At 32.7% G+C, this 26728-nt stretch overlaps 2 protein-coding genes across 3 annotated transcripts in view; one reads left to right on the top strand and one right to left on the bottom strand.

Moving 5' to 3' along the window:
* LOC139514716 (transmembrane protein 164-like) overlaps window positions 1-11767 on the bottom strand; it is a 49324-nt gene extending 37557 nt beyond the window's left edge. The window contains exons 1-2 of one of the 2 annotated variants that reach the window (XM_071304292.1): window positions 11639-11767; window positions 1885-2276 (exon numbers count right to left, since the gene is read on the bottom strand). In XM_071304292.1, the coding sequence (XP_071160393.1) occupies window positions 1885-2244 (360 nt within the window). In that variant the 5' untranslated portion in view covers window positions 2245-2276; window positions 11639-11767. Of the gene's footprint in view, window positions 1-1884; window positions 2277-3283; window positions 3363-11638 lie in introns of those variants that run through there. The other variant, XM_071304293.1, reaches the window with a different exon arrangement.
* On the top strand, window positions 11768-18629 carry LOC139514717 (methylosome subunit pICln-like). Its single transcript, XM_071304294.1, has 6 exons — window positions 11768-12015; window positions 13530-13672; window positions 14690-14779; window positions 15557-15628; window positions 16275-16391; window positions 17234-18629. Exons 1-6 carry the CDS (start codon window positions 11879-11881, stop codon window positions 17308-17310), a joined length of 636 nt encoding a protein of 211 aa, XP_071160395.1. The 5' UTR covers window positions 11768-11878; the 3' UTR covers window positions 17311-18629.
* The last annotated feature ends 8099 nt before the right edge of the window (window positions 18630-26728 follow it).

The raw sequence follows: 26728 nt of genomic DNA, 5'->3' as shown, positions 1-26728 counted from the left end.
ATATGACATGGATTCAGTACATACCTGCATCATTGTAGCAATATGACATGGATTCAGTACATACCTGCATCATTGTAGCAATATGACATTCAGTACATACCTGCACCATTGTAGCAATATGACTTGGATTCAGTACATACCTGCATCATTGTAGCAATATGACATGGATTTAGTACATACCTGCACCATTGTAGCAATATGACATGGATTCAGTACATACCTGCATCATTGTAGCAATATGACATGGATCCAGTACATACCTGCATCATTGTAGCAATAGGACATGGATTCAGTACATACCTGCATCATTGTAGCAATATGACATGGATTCAGTATATACCTGCATCATTGTAGCACTATGACATGGATTCAGTACATACCTGCACCATTGTAGCAATATGACATGGATTCAGTACATACCTGCATCATTGTAGCAATATGACATGGATCCAGTACATACCTACATCATTGTAGCAATATGACATGGATTCAGTACATACCTGCATCATTGTAGCAATATGACATGGATTCAGTACATACCTGCATCATTGTAGCAATATGACATGGATCCAGTACATACCTACATCATTGTAGCAATATGACATGGATTCAGTACATACCTGCATCATTGTAGCAATATGACATAGATTCAGTACATACCTGCATCATTGTAGCAATATGACATGGATTCAGTACATACCTGCATCATTGTAGCAATAGGACATGGATTCAGTACATACCTGCATCATTGTAGCAATAGGACATGGATTCAGTATATACCTGCATCATTGTAGCAATATGACATGGATTCAGTACATACCTGCATCATTGTAGCAATAGGACATGGATTCAGTACATACCTGCATCATTGTAGCAATATGACATTCAGTACATACCTGCATCATTGTAGCAATAGGACATGGATTCAGTACATACCTACATCATTGTAGCACTATGACATGGATTCAGTACATACCTGCATCATTGTAGCAATACGACATGGATTCAGTACATACCTCCATCATTGTAGCACTATGACATGGATTCAGTACATACCTGCATCATTGTAGCACTACGACATGGATTCAGTACATACCTACATCATTGTAGCAATATGACATGGATTCAGTACATACCTGCACCATTGTAGCAATATGACATGGATTCAGTACATACCTACATCATTGTAGCAATATGACATGGATTCAGTACATACCTGCACCATTGTAGCAATATGACATGGATTCAGTACATACCTGCATCATTGTAGCAATATGATATGGATTCAGTACATACCTACATCATTGTAGCAATATGACATGGATTCAGTACATACCTACATCATTGTAGCAATATGACATGGATTCAGTACATACCTGCATCATTGTAGCAATATGACATTCAGTACATACCTGCATCATTGTAGCAATAGGACATGGATTCAGTATATACCTACACCATTGTAGCAATATGACATGGATTCAGTACATACCTACATCATTGTAGCAATAGGACATGGATTCAGTATATACCTACATCATTGTAGCAATAGGACATGGATTCAGTACATACCTACATCATTGTAGCAATAGGACATGGATTCAGTACATACCTGCATCATTGTAGCAATATGACATGGATTCAGTACATACCTGCATCATTGTAGCAATATGACATTCAGTACATACCTGCATCATTGTAGCAATAGGACATGGATTCAGTATATACCTACACCATTGTAGCAATATGACATGGATTCAGTACATACCTGCATCATTGTAGCAATATGACATTCAGTACATACCTACATCATTGTAGCAATATGACATGGATTCAGTATATACCTACACCATTGTAGCAATATGACTTGGATTCAGTACATACCTGCATCATTGTAGCAATATGACATGGATTTAGTATGTAAATCATCTGACGTGTGGCTAGTTTAAATCCAAGTTCTATTCCAAATGTTGTACACATAACCACTAATAATATTCTCTTCCCACAGTAATCCCTATCAGATTTGAGCGGAATATTTGGTAAAGTTAGATGGAGAGTAGCTATTACTAATACAATCCCAGACACAATTGTCGTAAAAACACTTTCAATAATTCGCTGCTGGACTGATAAAAAAGTTTGGCACAGATCCCCGCCATTTCCAGCCAATTCAAAATTAACTCCAGTATAGGACCAGTCAAACCATCCAGGATCAGCTATAACGTTGCCACCTGTGTTTTCTGTCATTGTTAACGCACCAGACTTTTTATCTTGAGAACCTGGGAAAAAAAACAAGACAAAATTATCAATCAGATTTAACAAGGGCAGTGTTTCAGGGCCTTGTTATTAAGATTACAACATGTATATATACATACAAGTAATATAGATTTATAAAATGTAAATTATTCATTTGAGGATTACTGTTGGAGGGCCTTGGGGAAGAGTAGCTTTATCATTGCTTGCTGTGCTACCCTTTTAAAATAAGGTATTTGCTTTACTTACTTACCAATAGAATAGGCTATGGATAGCTCCATACCTCATTTACTAATTTCAAACTAATGTAGGGAAAAAATCATAACTTTTGTTAACTTGTTACTATGTTTTAAACATGTCAAGTACAAACCAATACATTCCAATATTTTTTAAAACTTCATCCAAAAGGAAACACGTGAGATTATAAACCTCTTTCATTTCACAATTATATTTACTTGGTATTGTTATTACTAACATCATACACCAATGTTAATGGATTTTTTGGCTGAAGCGAATGTGGATCAATATTACTATATTATTGACATCAGGTGTATTTTGTTCTTCTACATTAAGGGTACTTCTTCAATAAACAATTACTTCATGATCTACTATCCATCCATTATCTGGTAGATAAGTTTCTTATTTAGTAGATTATAAATTAAGGAGGCATTATTTCACAGGTACCAATATTTATGCAGCAGAGACCAGAGAAGACAAAACTGAAAGTAAAAGTAGAGAAAAACTGTCAACCTATTACATTTTTTTTTTCTTCAATTTTTTACTTTAAACCTACATTTTTTCAAATTCTTGGAAAAACAAAAGTACTTCAACTTATTAAGGCAATACATTTTTGTCCGAGAGATTTTCTATTCAAAATTGCGACTATTTAAAAAAATTTGCAGTACAAGATGAGGGTTAGTAAAAAAAAATTACTATAGATAAAAAAAAAAACACTCTAAAAATGCAGTCAGAAACTCTAATTACTTACAAAAAATCTAAACATTTACTTTCTCTCAATTCTAAGAAAACTGACCCTTTTATATCCCTGTATGTAGTGTCATTTGAGATTATTTTAACAAACTAGTATGTTGTAGCTCGATTAAGCTTATGACTTGAGAGATACCCAGTAATATAGATAATCTAAGTCACAAACATTAACCTTATGACAAGTGAACTTTAATTATAAATTATTCATATGTTTAGATAGATAGATAACATATATTTTATATCAAATAAAGGATCCATTATGGGCAAAATAAGTACACTGTTTTATAGCACAATATTCAGAAAAAATAAAGAAATAATAAACTGCTTCTCTGAGAGCAGCTTGATACAACCGCAAAGATCAAACTCTGAACCGATGGGGCGAAAATGGACACAATATTCAAGCTTGATACAGGTCTGAATTCGAATTGTATTAAATATTTGACACATTAAAGGATTCTGACGCAGAATAAATGTAGTCTAAGAACTTGAAATTGGTTATATGATTTGAATTTATATTCAATTGGGAATGTCTTGATCTTGGGCCATACACTGTGCTGTTGATGGCTAAATTTTCAGGCTTTGTCATTTTTTGTACATAGATAAGGCCGTTAGTTTTCTGGTTTGAATTGTTTTACATTGTCATTTCACAGCCTTTTATAGCTGACTATGGGGTATGGACTTTGCTCATTGTTGAAGGCTGTACGGTGACCTATATTTGTTAATTTCTGTGTCATTTTGGTCTCTTGTGGAGAGTTGTCTCATTGGCAAATCATACCACATCTTCTTTTTTATATATATAGGACTCAAACTATGGCGGGTTCCAAATCTATGGCAGATTCCTAATCTATGTTGAAAATATGACGTTACAAACGTCTAATCTATGATAGATTTTTGTTTTCTCCTAATCTATGGCAGATTTATGAATGACGTAATTTTCCGGGAAAAAGAGTAAAATATAACGTCACAATATAATAACACCATATATAAGTCGTTGCCGACTTCAGCAAACTTTCCTGAAGTCCTGTGTTTAAAAATTTTCCTCTAGAACTATTTGCCGATAAATTAAAGAAAGATGTGATCTTTTATCTATAGGACGGATAATAATTATTTGATATACCGTCCGAATCCCGCGATAAAGAAAGGAACAGCTGTTTTAGTAGTGGATATTTTGGGATTGATTAACGCTAAAATAAATAGTATGTGAAAAGTCAAACAGTTTAATTTTTTTTATAAAAACTGCTTTCTTGTTTGTTAATGGACTTTTTCTAGTGTATTAATAAATGGATTAAACAGGAACAATGCACAGATTAAGAAATGATTATTTTCACAAAATCTACCATAGATTTGGAAACAACAAAAATCCGCCATAGATTAGGAAATTACAAAACTTGCCATAGATTAGGATGGCATGACATCACATTTACCATAGTTTAGGAATCTGCCATAGATTTGGAACCCACCATAGATTTGAGTCCTACATATATATATCCAAAGAATTAGCAGATTAAATTGTGACCCCCGCCCCCCAATTATTCTTTTTAATTTTTAAATCTTGAGGAAAAAACTTAAACATGTTTTAAAAACATATAACATAGAGATGTCTTGCCAGTATATAATGAGATTGATAGTAAAATGAAAATCAAATTAGAAAAACTTTATGATGTAAATTATACCAAATACTGATGATGGTCACTGAACAATAACTGAAGGAACAGGGTCAAATTATTTATGAGAAATAGAAGATAAGCCTTTGCTAAAACAACTACATGTACTGTAAATGCAAAACATTTTATGGAGGATTTAATTTTGTTCATTTCATGGAAAGATTAATAATCATTATATCCAAGAAATTAAAACCCCCACAAAAATTTAACCTACATATAATATCACTACCATTTACTGGAAACCACGAAATTAAATCCTTATGAAATCTTACACAGAGACAAAACCACAAAATTTTAACCCCGAGAAAATTAATGTTTCTACTATTAATGGAAAGATACAAATGAAAGTCTTCCTGTAGTAGTATAGTATACAGAAACTATTTGAACTGACAAGATTTTTGCTGGAAAATATTGTAGTATATGTATGAACTCTAATAGAAGTTTGACATTTTAAAAATTTGAGCCTACACGTTAATTCAAATGTCATTCACTTTTATGATTTCTATAAATATCTGTTTTTTTTCAAATAAGAGCGCATTTGTTTCTAACCTAAACGACGTAAACGATTACGCGCGTAGTCGTTTAATCCATTTGTTTCTTACAGTTTTTGGTCAACGTTTACATCGTTTACATAAACGATGTACGCGCAAAATAGTCGCGTAGTCGTTGATCGTTTATCGTTGAGACGTGTAAAGGATATATTTGTTTCTGCATCTGTCGTTTAAATAATTACGAGCACGTGTTGTTTTCATAAAGTCCTGGTTATTTATTTCCCGCACTTTTACCTGTTTGTTTACAGTGCGTGAGTGTAATCTATTTCTGTCTGACTACGCGGGGTCGATGAAGTTTATTAAATGATGTATTTGTTTCTAGCAGCTTAACGTTTACTAAACGATAGTCATCGATGACAAAATTTCGGGTTAAAATGCACTCTAAGTGTTGTTTTAAGATGAGTATAGAAACATGATATTAACACCTCTAGATCTTATTACAAACATAAAATTGAGAATGGAAATGGGGAATGTGTCAAAGAGACAACAACCCGACCAAATAAAAAACAACAGCAGAGGGTCACCAACAGGTCTTCAATGTAGCGAGAAATTCCTAGTTTGTATATATATTTCTGTACTAAAATTTATCACCAGAGTATCAAACAGCACATGGTGTACATAAATGACGTAAATCAATTTCTTGGTCACTACCAGTTCTAGTGGTTGGTGGAGTTCACATTTAAAGGTTAAATATATATATAATACTATTTGAATTATACCAGTTCAAGTGGTTGGTGGAGTTCACATGGCATTTAAAGGTTAAATATATATATAATACTATTTGATAAAGGTTAAATATATATATAATACCAGTTCTATTGGTTGGTGGAGTTCACATGGCATTTAAAGGTTAAATATATATATAATACTATTTGAATTATACTAGTATCAATATTCTAAGAGCATACATAAGAATATCATTCTTTATAGATTACAGGGTTTTCTCAACATATATATTGCAAAATATCAACTGCTGGCCAGCAAGTAAATCTGGTTAATAAGTAATCAAAATAGTTTAAAAGCTTCACATTGTGTCCAGGGTCTGATATTTGAAATAAACAAACCCAAGATATTATCTGTGTTGATTGTTTACAAAACAAGGTCAATTTTTGTATTTATCATTATCAATTGAGATTTAAATAAAGATCATTATATGTTCCTGTACAGTTTGAAGATAAAATATATACAATACAAAAATAAATATATAAATAACAAGATTATTATACTTAAATAAAGTATAGGTAAAAATTGTTGAATTAATGATGCTACACAACATATGCACAAATCCTTGTTCAAGTATTCATTTGATCGCATTTTCATTTACATAAAATCCCACATTAAATGTACATGTAGAATCAATTTAAATTAAATAATGCCAAAATGATTAAATCCATTAATTGTTATATCATTCAATATTCAATACAAATATATTTATTTTGTTTCAGTTTAATGTGTTATCCACTCAGTTATTGGGTTACATGTAAATCATTTTTTTTGTAAATAAAGTTTATTTATATTTGTATATACAAATGTATATATGCTTCAGGAATCTGATGTTCATGGTCAGTAGTAGTTGTTTGTTGATATGATTCATAAGTGTTTCTTGTTTTTTATATACAAATGTAGATTAGACCGCTGGTTTACATGTACACTAGTCATTTTTGGGGCCCTTTATAGCTAACTGTTCGATGTGAGCCAATACTCAGTATTGAAGTACTTTTACAAGTTGCGACTTGGATGGAAAGTTGTCTCATTGGATCTTCTTATATCTATTCAAACATTTCAGCTGATATATATCTTCTAATGTTAGGATAGTTTAGCTAGTTACATCTGACAAAATACCCTTTGAGATATATTTCTTCAATAGTACACACAAATTAGTGTATTTCTAAACAGTTAACAAATGTAAACTGACATTAAATCATTTACACAAATCAATAGTATGTCCTGTCTTGATTCTGATCATAATCTCCCCTAATGATAGAAATATTTTCATTTTTTACTAATGTCATCCATTGATAAGAAATATTTCCCATAAAATATGAGATTTGACAGGGACATCCTGTTTCTTTTTAACATGTAAGAGTACAAGTGAAACCAGGTACAGCTGGTCAATATGTTGAAATGTAATCTTACAAGAAATATTGTTCCATATTAGAGTGTTAGAGTAAATAGAAACAGTTGTGTTCCATTTATTGAAACTTATTTTTGGAAACATGCAGAAAGAGTCAAAATTAGAACTGTCTGTTATAAACAAGGACTTATATCCAGAAATGCTGTAGAAGACATCAGTGAGAATCCAAAGCTTAAGGTTTAGAAAGGGGTTTAATTACTAGAGGAAAGAATGGATGAATTTTGTGCATAATTTCAATACTTTTTTTAGTTTTTTCATTATAATATATGGTAATACAGTTCCGGCAATTTTAAGGAAGTGATCAATTTGTGTTTTTAAATAGATTAAAAAAAATAAGCATTACATGTGTCACTTTGTTACTGAATTTGCTTAACAAATATTTTTTGCAATTTTTTATTTTTATCAATTCATGTAACGTGATCACAATTAAAAGTTTCATTAGTTTAAACAGAAGAAAATACCAAATAAATGTTCCTTTAAAATTCTAATTAAAATCAACTTTACATTATAGTTTAAATATTCAGACATGTTAAATGACTTTAATATAATATCAATGGTAAGCTTACATGTGGAGTCTGTGATTAATCAACTGGTTCTACTGGTACCCTTATTGTAACTATCTATGTAATATCATTAATCAATATTTTCAATACTTCTGACATTTACACTGAACCATTTCAAAAACAAAATCAAATGCAAAAAAAAAGGTAGTATTACAATACTGGACTAGTTATATATATATTCTTTAACTAGATGTAACAGCTTCCAGTCCCGTTAGCATAATAGTCTCAGTAAAAAACTTCAACTCAGTTTTTGTAATTAAATTGATTTTATCATAATTTATGAAAATAAACTGTTATCACAGAGATATGTTCGCCTTTTTGTAATTTTGATTATGCAAATGTTGAAATCCAAATAGCAATACTCTAACATCTTACACAAGTTATGCAAATATTCAAAGTCAATGACCCATGACTGAGTTTAACTGGCTAAACAATCTCCATGGAAATGAAATGTGCCAATGCTAATACAACTGCATACCACATACCATTGACTTATTATAAGTCGTTCCCAAATCTAAATACAAACTATAACTTGTAAACTTTGAAAAAGTTTCGAAGTAAATGAACCATGAAGAGGGGGTGGGGCTATATAATCTCCATGGAAACAATACTTGCAAATGCCAATAAATTTGCATACCAAATATTATTGACTTAACATAAGCAGTTCATCTTAAACTGATCTAATCACAAACTAATAAATGTAAACCAAGATAAGTTTCAAAGTCATTAGACTGTGACTGAGGTGCAAGGCCAAATATACTCCATGGAAATGAGATGTGCCAATGCTTATACAACTGAATACCAAATAAAATTGGCCTACCACTAATGGTTCCCCTTGAACTGACCTAATCACAAACTAATACATGATTTAACTTAGAATAAATTTCAAACTCTATAGACCATGACTAAGGGGGCAGAGCCAAATTATCTCCATGGAAACGAGATATTCCAATGCTTATAAAACTGCATACCAAATATCATTGACCTACCACTTGTGGTTCCCCATAAACTGACCTAATCAGGCACTAATACATGTAAAATAAGCAAAAGTTTCGAAGTCAATAGATCTAGACCATGACTGAGGGGGCAGGGCCAAATAATCTCTATGGAAATGAGATTTGCCAATGCTTATAAAAAGGCATACCAAATATGATTGACCTACCACTTGTGGTTCACCATAAACTAGACCTAATTACAAACTAATACATTGTTGACGCCGAAAACAGCATACCTATGTCTCGCTTTTTGACTCCGTCAACGCAAGACAAAAAATGGATACACATGTAAAATTGCTCACATGCATTTCACATGTCAGAATCTCATGTGAAATCCATATGAAAAATATGTTGCAGGCTCGACAAAAATCAAAACTCTTAGCCACATGCACACCTTCAGTATATATACAAACAGATAGCAAAGTAGACTTCCTAGCATTCGAACTGTAGAAGGAGTTATGCGGAATAACGATATACCAATAATGGGACGTACGGAAGGACAAACGTACAGAGGGAAGGAAGGACAGAGGTAAAACAATATGCCCCCTAACCTTTCAGTTGCAAGGGCAGGCAATATAAGCATTGATGGTCGGAACTGTCACAAAGCTATGTGAAACCCAACAGATGAACAGAATCTACCTAAAATTCAGGCAAACATTAATGGAACTATCACAAAGATATGTGCAACCGAACAGAATCTACCCTGAAATTTAGGCAAACATTAATGGAACTATCACAAAGATATGTGCAACCTATCTCAACCACTTATATACTTTAAATTATAAATTCCTTGTAATGAGGTCAAGGTCAGATTACCCAAGCCAGTCAGACATGTACACCTAACAATCATTATTTTAGCTGAAAATTGATGTAAAGTATTCTTAGAGATGTCTAACAATTTATGTTTGTTTTGTTTGTATATTTTGGTGTAGACTGGTGAGATCGTTTAAAAGTTCTTTGGCATTTTTATGGCACAGTCATCATTTGAATTAGTCCAAATAATTGGGCCATTCCAGTTAATTTCTGACAGGTGGGGATGGATGGGGAGATTTTTGTTCATACCTATCAGAAAAAAACATCACGAAAAACTACCTATCAGATCTATATATTAAGACCTATCAGATGTAGAGTTTCTGTTCAGATTGGGTGGATGGGCTTTCATGGAAAAAATTGACCTATCAGAATTTTTTACTGCAAGGATTGTACCCATCAGAATTTTAAATATAATGCCAGATAGTGCATGATACGAAACTGTCTACATTCCAAAGCACCCCTAAGATCTGAAATAGGTATTTTTTGTAACCCCTAAGATGTAATTATTTTTAATTATTTACTGCTGCAAGACCCTCAGAAATTTTTGCGTATAAGTGTACGTGTCAGATGAAAAAACCCAAAATTTCACCCCTAAGATGTATAAATTTAACACCCCTCAGAAAGGACCATCCATCCCCCTTTAGCAGATATTAACTGGAATGGCCCATTATGATGTCTGGCCCAGGAAAAAAATCAAAATAGTCTTGCTGGACCTCATTATTATTTGGACTACATTTAAATAGTCAAATGATATATAAAAGTCCAATGAATGATATAAAATTTCAAATGAATTACATGTAGATGAACTAGCACAAACCCAAGAAAAAAGTGCATGTGCTTGCAGTTTGGATTTTCAAAAATTAAACAGTGCCAACCTATAATGCTATCATTCAGCATATCATATGAATTACTGGGTAAAATCTAACAATCAATATGATACCATTGATTGCAAGTTTCACCATGTACACTAACGACACCTTTGGGTTCCCAATACACAACAAAATTTAGCTTATCAGGGTTTAATAACAGAAAAGAAAAGTCACAGACAGGAAGTCATCTTCTTCGCTCAAATCTGAATCCCTGATCATTATGGGTTTTTTCAAGGATTTGTATAGTAAGTCACAAGTCCTTGTTTTTTTTTATGTACAAAATTGTATAAAATGCATAAAAGATTTATTTTAAAGTCTTGTATACATACAACAATACATAATAAGCTCTGTAGATTGTGTATTGACATAATGAGTTCTGTTAACAACTACCAACCTTGGGATGAACAATTAGATTGTATGATCTTATGTTGTATTATTTAAACAAAAATAATCAATCAATCAATCAATCAATACTGACAATAGTATTGACTTCAAAATTATTAAGCTGAATCAATCAATCAATCAATACTGACAATAGTATTGACTTCAAAATTATTAAGCTGATTCAAGTAAAAAGTATCAAAACTGTATAACAAATCACATTTATACGGAATTCGTCCTCTTTATATATTTAATAATATAAAAGGATACTGCCTCATAAAATGTATCTTCGTCCATAATTTTTCAGACTTTAGTTCCTAGCACATCCATCATATTTTATTAGCTAAAAGCTCTTACAAAAATAACTATGTAGCAAAAGTATGTTGAAAAAAAAACGGTTTATGTCTTTGATTTAATTGAGTGAAATTTACCTGTTTTATTTCACTGGCATTCTTCAATAACAAGTAGGATGTGTTTCAGTGATATATACTGACTTTGTAACCTGAAAGAAGGGACCATAAATAGTGCTTGAATATTTACATGCAAACTACCGCTTTCTCAAACGCAGAGATGATACACATATTGCGTGGATGTTCTTTGGACTTTTTTTATTTTACAGCGAAAAATCTAGAGAATAGTTTCACTTTAAATTTGCAACGCACGTTGGACGCATGGTTGTCAAAGAAGAAATGGTTCTCTTAAATTCATGTTCCCCTCCAGATGAGGGGATACGGAAAAAACAGGAAAATACGTCAGCATTTGTTGGCGAAAGAGCACTTGGAAAAGGCACGCTGTTTATTGCAGAAAGGTTGCTATCAAACTCAAACTTAGATGATAATTGATGATATGATATTGATTACTGTGTTTACACACTTGTATACTTCAATAATAATAATAATAATAATTCTTTATTTAAAGAGTGTTACACAGTATAACACAAATCTTCCCTGAAGCCAAATGCAATGAAATATAACAAACAATTTACAAAATAATCAAACAAATACACACATACAGGCATACAGGTGGGTCTCATTGGGGTCTAAGCGTGACGTGGGATTGCCAATTTTTTTGTACTCTTGACACATGAAAGTCAAATTTTTTCTGCCCTGAAAATGGGAAATGAGGTCTAGCGGAACACCGGAAATTACAAAAAAATGAGAATTGCTTAGCCCACATACATTAAGTGTAAGCGGGATATGGGAATCTAACAGTAAGCGGGAACCGGGATTAGAACCCCCAATGAGACCCCCATATAGTAATGTCCCCGCTGCTGGTGATATCGCTCATTACCTGTTTTGACATATAAGCAATGTAACACAAGTAGAATTGTTCTTGTAATTGTTTTAGTTTTCCAAAGGAACAGAAAAATATTAAAATTGATAATTTCAAGAGTATTGGCAGTACAGTGTATCTAGGCACCTAAGACTTATGACTTCACTTCATTCAATTGATAAAACCAATAGTTGGATAATATTGCATTAACACATTCATAACATACTTTTATTACTTAAATCTTCTGTTTGTATGATTTCACCCTGAAGATTTGATGTGTTCAAAATTATGGAAACCCCTGTTTTACCAGTCCGTCAAATGTCAGGTGATTTCGTTCATGCCTTCCAAAAATAGCTTATTTTGAATAAAGAAAAAGATTTAATACTACAAATTTGAACCAAACACACTGCCTTGCAATGAGGCAGAGCAAAATTTATTCCAATACTTATATTCCAAATATATATGCATATGCCTCTTAATTATTGTTGTTGTTACCAATTATGTAAATCAATTGTATCTGATTTTATGCCCTTTATGGGCCCTGTAATTTTGGAAATAAAAATATTCTATTCTATTCTATTCCATTCTCATATAAATGTGACTTGAATAAAACAAATTTTATCTGATTTTTAAATGGAAATTGGCTAGATATGGTAAATTATGGGATTGCAGTTATAAATTTACTCTCAACTATCAATTTTATTCTTTTCTATCCCTTCTGATAGCTAAAACAATTACAAGAACAGTTTTATTTGTGCTATTGTGCAGATATGACGAAATCAGCTAATGAGCGATATCAACAGCCATGTGGACACCAGGGACTCCACTGTAATCTTATAACTGCATTCCACAGCTAATGAGCGATATCAACAGCCATGTGGACACCAGGGACTCCACTGTAATCTTATAACTGCATTCCAATCATTAACCATAGTTAGCCAATTTCCATTCAAAATATTACATCATCATGATCTGATAAATTTGCTTTATTTAAGTCAAATTATTACCGTATCTCATATCCCATTAAAGTCCCTCATGATTTAATTTCAGTTGTGTGTCATGGCAGAGCTCAGAACATGAAGGACAAGGGTTTTCCTTACAGTACCCTGGTATAAGTATACATGCTGTATCCAGAGATTTAACAGCCTTTCCACATGAATGTTTATACTTGATGGTGGAAGGAGATTTAACTGGTAAACAATAAATCAATATTAATATTGGTCGAATTGTTATAAAAATAAAAATTTGAAGCGTTTATGATTACAATTGTCATGCATGTATTCTATTTCTGAAGGCTAACGATTTGCCATATATATTTCAACAACCAAAAACGAACTTTTGTAGTTTGCTTTTTTAACATCAGTATATCAGTATGATAAGTCTTTACAAAAATAATATATGAATATTACAGAGAAATCCTACAATTATATATATATTATACATGTACATGTTATAGTTACTGAATAGTTAGAGAGCCGTAGTGTAGTGGTTAGTGCATCGGACTACTAACACAAAGGTTCCTGGTTCAATTCCCGTTTGGGATGAAAGTTTCAGGAACTCAATTTTCAGCTCTCCCTTGACACCATCTGCTAGTATGGTCTTGAGGAAACGATGATAGTCTGTCGGAAGGGGACGATAAATGGCTGACCCGTGTTAAGAGAGAGCCATATCTCTTGCACGTTAAAGACACCCTTGTAGATTTCGAAAAAGAGTAGGCTAATGCCGCTACAAGGCTGCACTCGCACCCGCAAAGTGGAAAGGGATTAATATAAGTTGCAAAAATTGTTTCCCAATCCACTATAAATAAATATGTTTAAACTAAACTAAGTTACTGAATTATTTGAGCGTGTATCAGTTTTTGAAATAAACTGATACAGTACATGTTAACAGTTATACATACACATGACATAATTATAATACTGGCATACATCTAACAAATTTAAAAAAACACTTAATGCTTATTAGGACATTAAAACTTTTCATCCTTTTTGGTGTATAAACATGATAAAAAAAGATGAATATTGTATGGACAAAATACCCAGTGAACCTCAAATCTACCGATGTTTTTTGTGGCAGTAGTGTTTGACTGTAAAATTGAGAATGATATCTTTTCTCCAAATTGTCGTATAATATATTGAAAAAATTTGCTAACATTGTATTGACAGAATAGCCGGTAAACTATATTGTGCTAAACTACATGTGTGTTGTAGATGATGCGAACAGAGAGGAGGAAGAATCAGATGATGAAGACCTTGACCCATCAACAGAGATGAGATTTGTACCAGACGATAAAACTGTGTGTATGTACTCTCTCAGGGATAACAGTTGTACTGGAAATTTTATATAAATCTTGTTTTCAAAACATGCATATGATTTATTTAACTTTAAATGTCCGTAATATTTGACATCTATAAATTTATTATTATTAGTCCCCTACCAACCAAGTCCAAGGCGGCTTTAGGTTTGACTCCTTTAGTCTGGCAAATCAGTTTTCCACACTTTTTTCTTCATGCTTGCAGATACTGATTTGATATTTGCTATATTGTTTTAATATCATGACAGGTTACAGATCAAGGTAAATTTTGTTCTGGCTGGTGATTTTGTGCAGAGTTATGATCCTTGGACTTGAAAAATTCACTCAAATAATCAGTGTTCCACAATTTTTTTCTTTGTGTTTGCAGCTATTGATTTGACATTTGCTGTTTTGACTATTGTTTTATCATGAAAAGTTACAGATCAAGTTCAAATTTTGTTCTGGTCTGATGATAGCTATTGTCCTTGGACGACTCAATTAAATAATCAGTTTTCCACCCTTTTTTTCGTCATGCTAGAAGACATTGACTTGATGTTTGTTATAAATTTACACCATGACAAGTAATAGATCAAGTAAGCATTTTGTTCAAGTACAATGCATGCTAACCAGTAGAGGACTATGTACAAATGATTCTCAGAATGCTTGTTATTATTGTCTTACAACTTACATTAAGTTTAATACCTTTTGCCCTAATTATTTTTTTCAGTAGATCAGTGATATTAAGCCATATCAAATTTTATTTCAATATACCTCTCTTTTTCAGTGGATCAGTTATATAAAGCCATGTCAGACTGTCAGATATTGCATCCTGATGAAAATGATTCAGATTTTGATGGTAAATGTTATAGACAATATTTGTGTTTAAATTGTGTAGTAACTTATCAATTGGCTTAATCCCAGTCTGTGTTTCTGTTTAAAAGGACAAAAACCTGCTGGCCAATTGTTTAGCTGACCTCGTAAGGGCTGTATAGCCAGTCAAGGTCGTTAAAAACTTCCATCATCAACCAATTGTTAAAATCTTTAAGAAAGTGTATGATTTATAAAGATATGTAACGATTTCATTCGCAAGTAGTGTAAATAAAAGGAGATATTCATCCATGAGATAGTAATTCATAGCCACTAATAAGTAAATTAATATTGAGAAATATCTTTTTAAACTTTCATAATTAAGACATATTGATTATTAAATGTTTTTTTATTTTTTATGCATTGCCATAGCTGAGGGGGCATTAAGTTTTACCCTTGTTCGTCTGTACATCCAAAAATTGATTTCCATTCTCTAACTTTATTTTGGCTCAACCAAATGTTATGAACTTATACCCAAAACTTATTACCACAAAGCACAGATCAAGATTGAATTTTGGTGGCACCACCTTTACTGTTCTAGAATTATGCCCCTTCACAAATGGAAAAATTTCAAGTTTTAGTGAAAATGTTAGTTTTGAATGGTGCTACTAAATTTACAACGTATGTATTTATAGAAGGAGGATTTTATGAAGGAGAAGATGGATTAGACCATTTATCAGAACAAGGTCAAGCCAATCTACAACGTATGGAAAATTTATTAGGTCAAGGTGATGGTCAGCTAAATAATAATCGTAAGTAGTTCAATTGTAATTCACTGGTATATTAGTTTGTGAAAATATGATATTAATTGTGGTGTAGGTTTTAACCAAAAGTGCAAAATGAAAATATTAAAATATGTGATGTAAAATTATATTTTGAGATCACTTTATTAAAAACCACTTGATCTTTCGCAATTATAGAACCGTGAGTTCGTGGTCTAGTGGTTAAGACTGATGGCTACAGTGCTGAAGGTCCCGAGTTCGATTCTCACTCGGGGTGCTAAAAATATCAGTACATCAGAAGGGTAATTTTCACTCTCTCACACAACTCTGATACCCAGACCGGAGTTTAAACTAGAATGGGTACTTTGGGGGCCTCGGTTGGTCAAAGTTGCCCCCTACTTTGACCAGGAGATCAATCTTCTGATATCTCTGGTTTGTCTGTTTCAACCGAGTTGCCCGGTGGTTTTCTCCGAGTACTTCGGCTTCCTCCACCATAATAACAGACTTCCCGGTGTCCTACACGCTCCCTTGGGCGGTGTTGGGTGAGGGTTGTTCTGGTGGTGGGAAAATATTGTAAAGGACACATCTCCATTAATCCTTAGGGAGTGTACATGGATCCGCTGTACCCTTGCAGTCAATCAAGGGGTGTGTCTACATTGGCGGAATCTATAAGTACATACATAGTACATGATATTTACGGGTCTTTGAATGTTATAAAAGTACATATGGTAATTTTTCAAAGTTATATTAGACCTTCAGCCTGAAAGAAATATATGCTTTTAATCTCTATTTTATCTAATAAAGGAACAGGGAGATAAAAATTGATTTAAAGGTTACAAAAACATAAATATATCTAAACCTGTATGTTGTAGATGCAGAGAATGGTGATGATGGTGTCATAGATGAACAGTTTGAAGATGCTGATGAAGAGGACGATATGGAGCAATGAACAGTTACCCAGACAGTATATACAAAGGCTACCAAGGCAGTCACTAACAGGGTACCAGTGTGAATGGCAGTTGTACAGTTCCATTGTTGTATATAGACTTCATTCTTGTTTATTGTTTATAAACTGTACTGAGTAGGACCGTAAACATTTACAATAAAGAACTACAAAAAAATATAAGGACCAAATACATACGGATTGTAGAACTGTATAATAACACAAAGATCATTTAGAACCAGGAAATTCTGACAAGATATTTTCAATTTGTAAGGAAATCATGGGTGTTATTCAAATTGATTAAGATGGTTACTGAAAGAAATAAAAAAAAAGATTATAGGTCAATTACAAATGGATGATGATATTACTTTGTATGTGTGTCCAGTAGTTGGAGCATAATGTTTACACCATGTTAGCTTCCTGAAACGCTGGCTATTTTCAATTTTAAAAAAATGGTGTTAAGTTTCAGAGTTATTGGACCTTAAAAACTTTTAAAAAGCTACGCATCTTTACTAATGTTTATATTAGGGTTTTTTTAAGGACAACCTTCCTTTTGATTTGTAATTGATATTGTTCAGACAATATCAGAAGTTATTGGAGATAAGCTTCATATTTTTGTGTAATCATCTCCAAAAGCTATGCTATTTTCATATATTGGGTTTATATAACATTTCAAGTTTTCTTTCACTGAATCACATGAAAGTTTTGACAATGTTATTACTTTTAAATATATAAACTCCGTTTGATATCAATAGTACACTTATCAAGACAACTCGTGGCAATACATGACTTATATCTCAAAAACTTCATTTTTTAAACTTTTTTTTTTATGTATCATTCATTATCATTGAAGTATGCTTTCATAAATTCATATACAACCTTTGCACTGTGTTTTGTTCATTTAATGTGACATATTATGTCAATTTGTACTGTTTTCTAGATGAGAATTTCATGCACTCCTGCTATATATATGTTTGTATCTTATGAATCAAGGATATGCTCTTTATACAGAAATATATACAAAGTTCACATATAACTGTATCTATGCACATTTTGATTGAAGACAAAAACTAATCCATTAAACAGCTTTAAAAGTAAGGCATTAAAATACACATGTCAGACTGTATAGCCAGTCAAGGTCGTTAAAAACTCCTTTCGTCATCATCAAATGTCAGATCAGTTTCATAATCCTTAAAGAACTCGGTGATTCTTTATTAAAGGCGATAGATTACAGTCAATGTACTAGATATTTTTTCATGTTCCAATGCATTTTCGTAAATTGTATATTATTTACAACAAATATTTTACAATAAATATTGTATGCAGATGTTGTTCTTGTGTGATAAATAGTTTTAAAAACCAAATATGATCACTTATTATATATTCACTTTAAAGCAAATCAATAATTGCATCTTGTTTTCATGTTGCATAGAAAAGCCTGATAATTGTAGGATTTAAAGAGTTATTGCCATTTTTTGATGATTTTTCTGAAAATTACTATGCTTGAAGACGCAGATTGGCTAGTTGTGGATCAGCGTCTACTTGAATAAATATTAAGACTTTTTTGGACTTGTAAATTTCTCCCTTATTTGGAGTTATAGGACAACTATATTTGATATGGGTTCCTTACAACAAATAGTTGTCTCTCAGACAGTCACAGGGCTAAGAGTTCACTTGACCTACACCTTATTTCATGAATCAGTGATAAGGTCTATTTCTCAGATACCAATAGGTCAGCTATATAAAGTGCATTGAATGATTTAAAGGGTTTCATTTAAGTCTGTCAGGCTTCATCTAACGTTACCTCTATTTCATGGTTTATTGGTCAATGTCATGTTTTTGTTTTTTTGTCTGTTTTTCAATTAACACAATATGCAATTGCATAACTTTAAATGAATGTCTTTCTGGCAAATATTATTTTCTTTGACCCGATTTTTAGCTTTCATTGGTCAAAGTTAATTTCTGTTGTTGGGCACCCTTCTCTGATACTATAACTCAGTATGTAAAGTAATGTTTACTATATTTGGTGTATAGACTGATTGTAATGTAAACATGTCTGTCTGGCAGGTTTCATGTGATTCAGTGAAAGAAAACTTGAAATGTTATATAAACCCAATATATGAAAATAGCATAGCTTTTGGAGATGATTACACAAAAATATGAAGCTTATCTCCAATAACTTCTGATACTCCTTGACCTAATTTTCAATTGGAAATATTTAATTTTCCTGGTTAAACCTGTTCTATATTATATGCACTAGGTTAACTATATTTGGCACAATGAATGACTGGAAGGTGTACATGTCTGAAATGTATCATCTGACCTTGACCTCATTAACATGGTTTGTTGGTTTCTTTCATACTATATGCTAAAGGTAAACTTTATTTGGTGTATGAAATGATTGTTAGGTCTGCTGGTTTATCTGACCTTCACATTATTGTCATTGATCATTGATAATGTTACGCTAATGTGATACTTGAAGTAAAACCATTATTTTTAAGACTTTCAACATTAAATCAATCATGGTGGGTAAAGCATATAGTCGGCTAGACATTTCAATGTTTGAACACGTGTATGCATAAAATAATTGAAGTATTTAACATTTAATACAGCTTGCCAGACCAGAAAATCAGGTATCCAGTTTAATTCCTTCTTACTAGGTCTAAAATTGCCATACAAAGCAAAATAAAAGCTCAATCTGTAAACGGGATATGAAGCCTATTAGATAATCAACATTAAAAAAAGTTCAGACCAAAAATTAAATTATTTCTCAATGCACAAATTGAGTAATACAGAACAGTAATACCAACAGAAAATCTGACAGGGGCATGGTAGTTTAAAAACTCCACGAGTAAGGGCATAACAATTATTATGCAAGTCTTTTCAGGCAAATAATTTAATAACACAGATGTACATATAAACTGAGTATAGGCTTCCGAATATTTTGTATCATAAGGTACAATATAACTTAACAACAGTTGAATAGATAACAATTATAAATGGATTTTAATTTGACATAAATTTCAATTGTTTTTAATTGAAGGGTTTGTCAGAAATTTAAAAAAAGTAAAGCAGGCTCCTGCAACACCTACACCAGCTAATATAACACCAATGGTTCGTGTTTGTTGGCTGGAAAACCATGCGTTATCTTCTGACTTCTCTTCACATGTAGTGTTTATATTGTTACTTGGTCTAGGTCTTAAGCTACAATTCCATGAACAGTGTTCGTCTGTGTCATGGTGTTTGTTGTCTTGTGTCTTTTGAACCCAATATTCTCGGATGTCGTGATATGTTGCTCTCTCACAGTCATGGCTGTCATCACCACAGTTAGGTTGTCGAGCTTCACATAATGCCATTTCTCTCAGTGCCATTTGAACCTGCAAATTAAAAAACAATCTTAAAATTTGAGAAGAAATCAAAATAAGCATTTAGGATAATTCTAGTAGGATTTATCCATTTAACCATTAGAGTATGAGATATGCTGGATGAAAACTTCTTAAATGATATAAAATCGTTTGGATTATTAGGGCCCTGCCTTTAGGCGGGTCGCCCTATAGTGATCAGTCTGTCCGTCCGTCTGTTACACTTTAACTTTGTGTCCGCTCCATATCTAGAGAACCATTATGATTTCATACTTTATACTTTATACTTTACATGTTTATTAACCACCACCAGAGGGCATGTCATGATGTATGTACAACTTCCTAGGTCAAAGGTCAAGGTCAAAAAACTTTTGGTTTCAGTTGACAACCGTGTTGATCCGTGTCCGCTCTATATCTTGAGAACCCTTATGATTTCAAAGTTTATACTTGACATCCATTTTAACTAACACCAGAGGGTGTGTCATGATGTATGTACAACTTCCTAGGTCAAAGGTCAAGGTCAAAAACTTTGGTTTCAGTTGACAACCCCGTGTCCTGTGGTGAAGATCGTGTCAGCTCCGTATCTAGATAACCGTTATGATTTTATACTTAATACTTAACATGTTTATTAACCAACACCAGAGGGTGTGTCATGATGTATGTACAACTTCCTAGGTCAAAGGTCAAGGTCAAAAACTTTGGTTTCAGTTAACAACCCCGTGTCCTGTGGTGAAGATCGTGTCCGCTCAATATCTAGATAACCATTATGATTTCAAAATTTATACTTGACATCCATTTTAACCACCACCAGAGGGCATATCATGATGTATGTACAACTTCCTAGGTCAAAGGTCAGAGTCAAAAAAAAATTGGTTTCAGTTGACAACCCCGTGTCCTGTGGTGAAGATGGTGTCTGCTCTATATCTTGAGAACCGTTATGATTTCAAATATTATACTTGACATCTATTTTAACCAACACCAGAGGGTGTGTCATGATGTATGTACAACTTCCTAGGTCAAAGGTCTGTCTGTCTGTTGGTCTGTCCATCGCTAACAAATTTGATCCACACTATTTTGAGAGGACAGCTGTTATTATTTCATACTTTATACCTGACAAACATTTTCAACTTAACATATATATTAACCAACACCAGATAATGTGTCATAATGTATGCATCCTAAGTCAAAGGTCAGTCTGTCGGTCTGTCCATCCGTTCGTTGTTCTTAACATATCACTATTATACTATGAAAGTAAGTTAAGAATATTTATCAGTTTTAACTTAAAATCTTAGAATAAAATCACACATGAGACTATGTAATAACTTCAAATAATGCTTCATATCAGATTATCCATACAACTTATTTACCCCACGTTATTGACAGCGGGGCCCACAGAGATGGCTCCCATCTCAATGGTATCTAGTTGTTTCAATTTTAACAAGTGATATCAGAGACATATAATAAAACAGTAAGATCAAAATATATTTAACGTAGTTGTATTTAGTATCATTCTTCCCAATATATGTAGGCCAAAGGGCAAGCTGCTTAGGGTCAGTCTACCCCATATATGTAGGCCAAAGGGCAAGCTGCTTAGGGTCAGTCTTCCCCATATATGTAGGCCAAAGGGCAAGCTGCTTAGGGTCAGTTTTTCTGTTATTATAGAACAAAGAGCGAGCCTACACTTTTGTAGAACCTCTTATTTTAATCAACTTAAACCTTGCTGTAGGGTCCTTCTAAATGTACTGAAGATTCTGCAGACAAAAATTCTGATAAAAGGATCAATGCTTTTTGCTTTGTATGAAATTCAAGGTTTAATACATGCATGACGTTGTGTAATTATCAATTGTTGTGTTCTTTTCACCAGCATTTGTTTTTTTGTCAAAATTCTGGTATGTTTACAATTCAAACCAATTGGAATGAAAATGAATTTATATTGTTAGAACAAAACGATCATACAGGAAAAATATATAAAGAAGAAGGCAGTGGTATGGTTGCCTATGAGACAACTCTTCACAAGAGAGCAAATGACACAGAAGTTAACAACTATAGGTCACCGTACGGCCTTCAACAATGAGCAAAGCCCATATGTCCATTTTCTATTTCAAGCTTACCTGGCACAAAGGGCCAGTGATATCATTTATCATTTTGTCCATTTAGTTGAAACAAAGTAAGTTGTCAATCCTCCTTTTTAGGTTGTTTCACTTGGAGTTTGTTAAAAAAAATCTAAAAATTATTAACAGTGGTTGCTACTAAAACTTATAATAGAACATGAGACTTATATTTAATGCAACTGTCATACAAGTGAGAGCTTTGACCCTATAAAACCAGGTTCAATCCAACATTTGAAAATGCTGTGCCAAGTCTGGAATGTGACAGTTGTCCATTCGTTTGATGTTTTGTCATTTGATTTTGCCATTTGATTGGTGACTTTCCAATTGAAATTTCCTCGGAGTTCAATATTTTTGTGATTTCACTTTTTTTCAATTTAGGCAAAATTGTAGGTTTTTTTCATCAACACTGTTCTATGCAGTTCTTTTTCTTTTTAGTAACATAAGTAACTAGATATTTGATAAAATACCGTTTCCATCTATTGTGATAGCATCACGAATTATATTTCAAATAGTAGAACACCTGTTAACAAATGTTTTTTTTTCATATGTAATAGAACTATACTATACTATAATACTATTCAGGTCTGAAGTGACCAAAACCTCAAACTTAATCAAAAGAACAATTTGTTTTAACCTATTTTTTCTATCTGTTTTTAATCATGCGCAACTTGCCAGAATATTCATCATGTTGGATGTGGGCAGTATTTAGAAGAAGAAGAACGTTATCTGCAGTTACGATATGTCATGGCCTTGACCTCATTCCCATGGTTACTATAGTAACTATACATTAGTTTCCTGATTGTATCAGTTTCTCCCTATGTCTGTTATCATACATCCCAGATTCTTATAAGTTAAACATTATGACACTAGGTATTAAAATGTTTTGGTATATGTCAGGCAGTGTTCGTCTGACCTTGACACCTTCATTCTCATTTATATAGGTACTGTATTTGTGATTAGGTCTACTTCTCATACACTCTAAGACATAAAACAACTTTGTTTCATGTATGCAATAATTGTAAACTTTATCTCAAATACATTAAATATTTTGTCCGATCAAATTGGTGACTTTCCCACTTCTTCATCAAATGTGTGACTCATTCCTTACCAAATATGTATGGGTTTTTTTCGTTTACCAACATTTTATTTGAGTTCAATACAGCTTGAACTTTAGATTGTAACTTTCCTCCAATTCTAAAGATAATATTTATGAATGATCGTGTTCTATGGATGATTGCATTGTGTTCTGTCTTGATCGTAGATACAGAGCTGATCATTTATTTGGGATGAAAATTTCAGGAACTCAATTTTCGGTTCTCCCTTGACACTATCAGCGAGTATGGTCTTGAGGAAACGATGATAGTCCGTCGGAAGGGGACGATAAATGGCTGATCCGTGTTAAGAGAGAGCCATATCTCTTGCACGTTAAAGACACCCTTGTAGATTTCGAAAAAGAGTAGGCTAATGCCGCTACAAGGCAGCACTCGCACCCGCAAAGTGGAAAGGAATTAATATAAGTTGCAAAAACTTGTTTCCCAATCCACTATAAATAAATATGTTTAAACTAAGGAGCATTTACAAAACCTTAAAATGTCAATAGAGATATTAAAACAATAGGAAATGTTTGGTACTCTGTCGACTTAATTTTAAACAAGATTCATCAAAGGTTTTCTACATTGACCGTATATCATACCAAGTAAGATATTTAAGATATTCAATTCCCATTTACCGTTTGTATACGCCTGTTTCCGGGATATATTATGGTATACCGTTGTCTATCCTTCCGTCCGTACGTCGTCAACATTTCGCACAACAACTCAAAAGCTCTTTCATCAATTTAAATTAAACTTCAGTGAAATATAAGTCCGTTAGTTTTCTAGTCTGAATTGTTTTACATTGTCATTTCGGGGCCTTTTTATAGCTGACTATGCAATATGGGCTTTGTTCATTGTAGGGTGACCTATAATTGTTACTTTCTGTTTCTTTTTTGTCATTTGTGGAGAGTTGTCTCATTGGCAATCATACCACGTACATCTTCTTTTTTATATCATGTACTAAATTTGACAGGACAAAAAGTATCAAATAATTTTTAAACGACCGCAAAAATTTTGCGTTCATATATTGTTATCACGTCGTCGTCGGCGTCGTCGTCCGTAGACGGATGGTTTCATAACTTTAGGATAAGTAATAAAATCAATAGAATTTTAACACAATGTTTATAACCACAAAAAGAAGCTAGGGATTGATTTTTAGAGTTGTGGTCCCTACGGTTTAGAAATTAGGGGCCCAAAGGGGCCCAAAACAAGCTATCATCTAGTAGAAGGTTGGGATATATTTTAACGGTGCGTAGAAATACCGCAAAGGACTTCTTAGTGCACTAAGGAGAAAGTTTTTGCACTAAGGACACTAAAACAATGCGCTAGGACCACAAAGAACATGGATATAAGAAGATATAAGTATATAACTCATAATTTTAAAGTTTGGTATTAATAGCTTTTGTAATTTTGAAGTTAAATGACTTTTCAATGATCTTTAATCAGCGCGTGCCATTCGACACGTGACCAACGGCTTATTGCAAGTTCCCAATCATCATGTCCAATCAACCTTATCGAATAAACAATTATCTTTTGATCGTTACTAATTGATTAGTTAATGGTAGTTTTTGAATAAACCTAACGGTGTCTCTGGCTTGGTATAATTTCAAATGATGAAAGAAAAATTAAAAATTGAATTTTGTGTTTACTTTGCCTTTGTTTTCTTTTGTTTTAAAGGAAATTGTTAAATAAACCTCTTTTTTTTTTTTTTTTTTTTTTTAAAGAAGCCAATTTTGAGATACAAATTGAGAAACAAAATGCTTCTGAGATTTCATTTCTTATTTACAACACAAGAGTTAACATCTATTATTATACCTTGAAAGATATCTGAGAATAAAAAATGTGGCGTCCGTGGGGTTCTTCAAAACCCGATTACAAACGTGTAATAGAAAGACTTCAAGAGGTAAATACTATTTTATGAAATAACATACCGTTTTTTTTTTTATATTTTTCAAAAAGAGAATAATCATAACTGTGTACTATGAAAAATACTTTTTTTGAAGATGAAGACCATTTTCTTTTACAATGTAATAGACATTTGAGAAACCAATATATTCACAATGTTGTTGAAGTTCATTTTCAAGTTAACTTTTGGTTCAATATATAAAATTCGTTGTATAGTACAGCAAGATTATGAATTAATTGTTATTCTCCTCTATATGAGTATTTTGTATGATTATAAAATTTAATGATATAAATATAATACTAATGCATTTAAATACCAAAGGTAAAATATTTTGTATGATTAGAAAATTTAATGTTATAAATATAACACTAATGCATTTAAAAAATACTGTAAAAAAATATATGGCAATCATACCACATCTTTTTCACTGGGACGCCTCATATTATACTTACCACTCATTTCTGTCACATGTGAAAGCACGTCTCGACGCCGATGTAAAATATATTGACATACGTATAGGCTCAGACGACGAGGGTGGTATCACTAAAGCCATTGATAAAGTTTTCAACACTTCAGAAAGACTCTTGTGTACAAAACACATGAAAGACAATGTTACCGACCATATGAAAAATAAATTGCCCTTAACAAAAGAAGAACGATCACATATTATGTCGGACTTGTTTGGTGATGATGGTATCGTGACATCAAATGACACTATTGATTTTAATTTGAAATCCGAAAACCTGTGCAATAAATACCCCATCATCACAGATTATTACACAAAGAGACTGAAAAACAGACTCTTTCACCACGTAAATAGACCGCTAAAAAACTCTTCAAATCCAGACCGATTGTGGACAAACAACAATTGTGAAAGCATGAACCACAGATTTAAAATTGCAACAGACTGGAAGCCGCAGATTCTGCCTGAATTACTGACCAAGATATTCG

The sequence above is a fragment of the Mytilus edulis genome, chromosome 3, assembly GCF_963676685.1.
Source record: "Mytilus edulis chromosome 3, xbMytEdul2.2, whole genome shotgun sequence".
Taxonomy (NCBI): domain Eukaryota; kingdom Metazoa; phylum Mollusca; class Bivalvia; order Mytilida; family Mytilidae; genus Mytilus; species Mytilus edulis.
The sequence above is the reverse complement of the archived record's forward strand: the minus strand, read 5'-3'. Positions and strand labels throughout refer to the sequence as shown.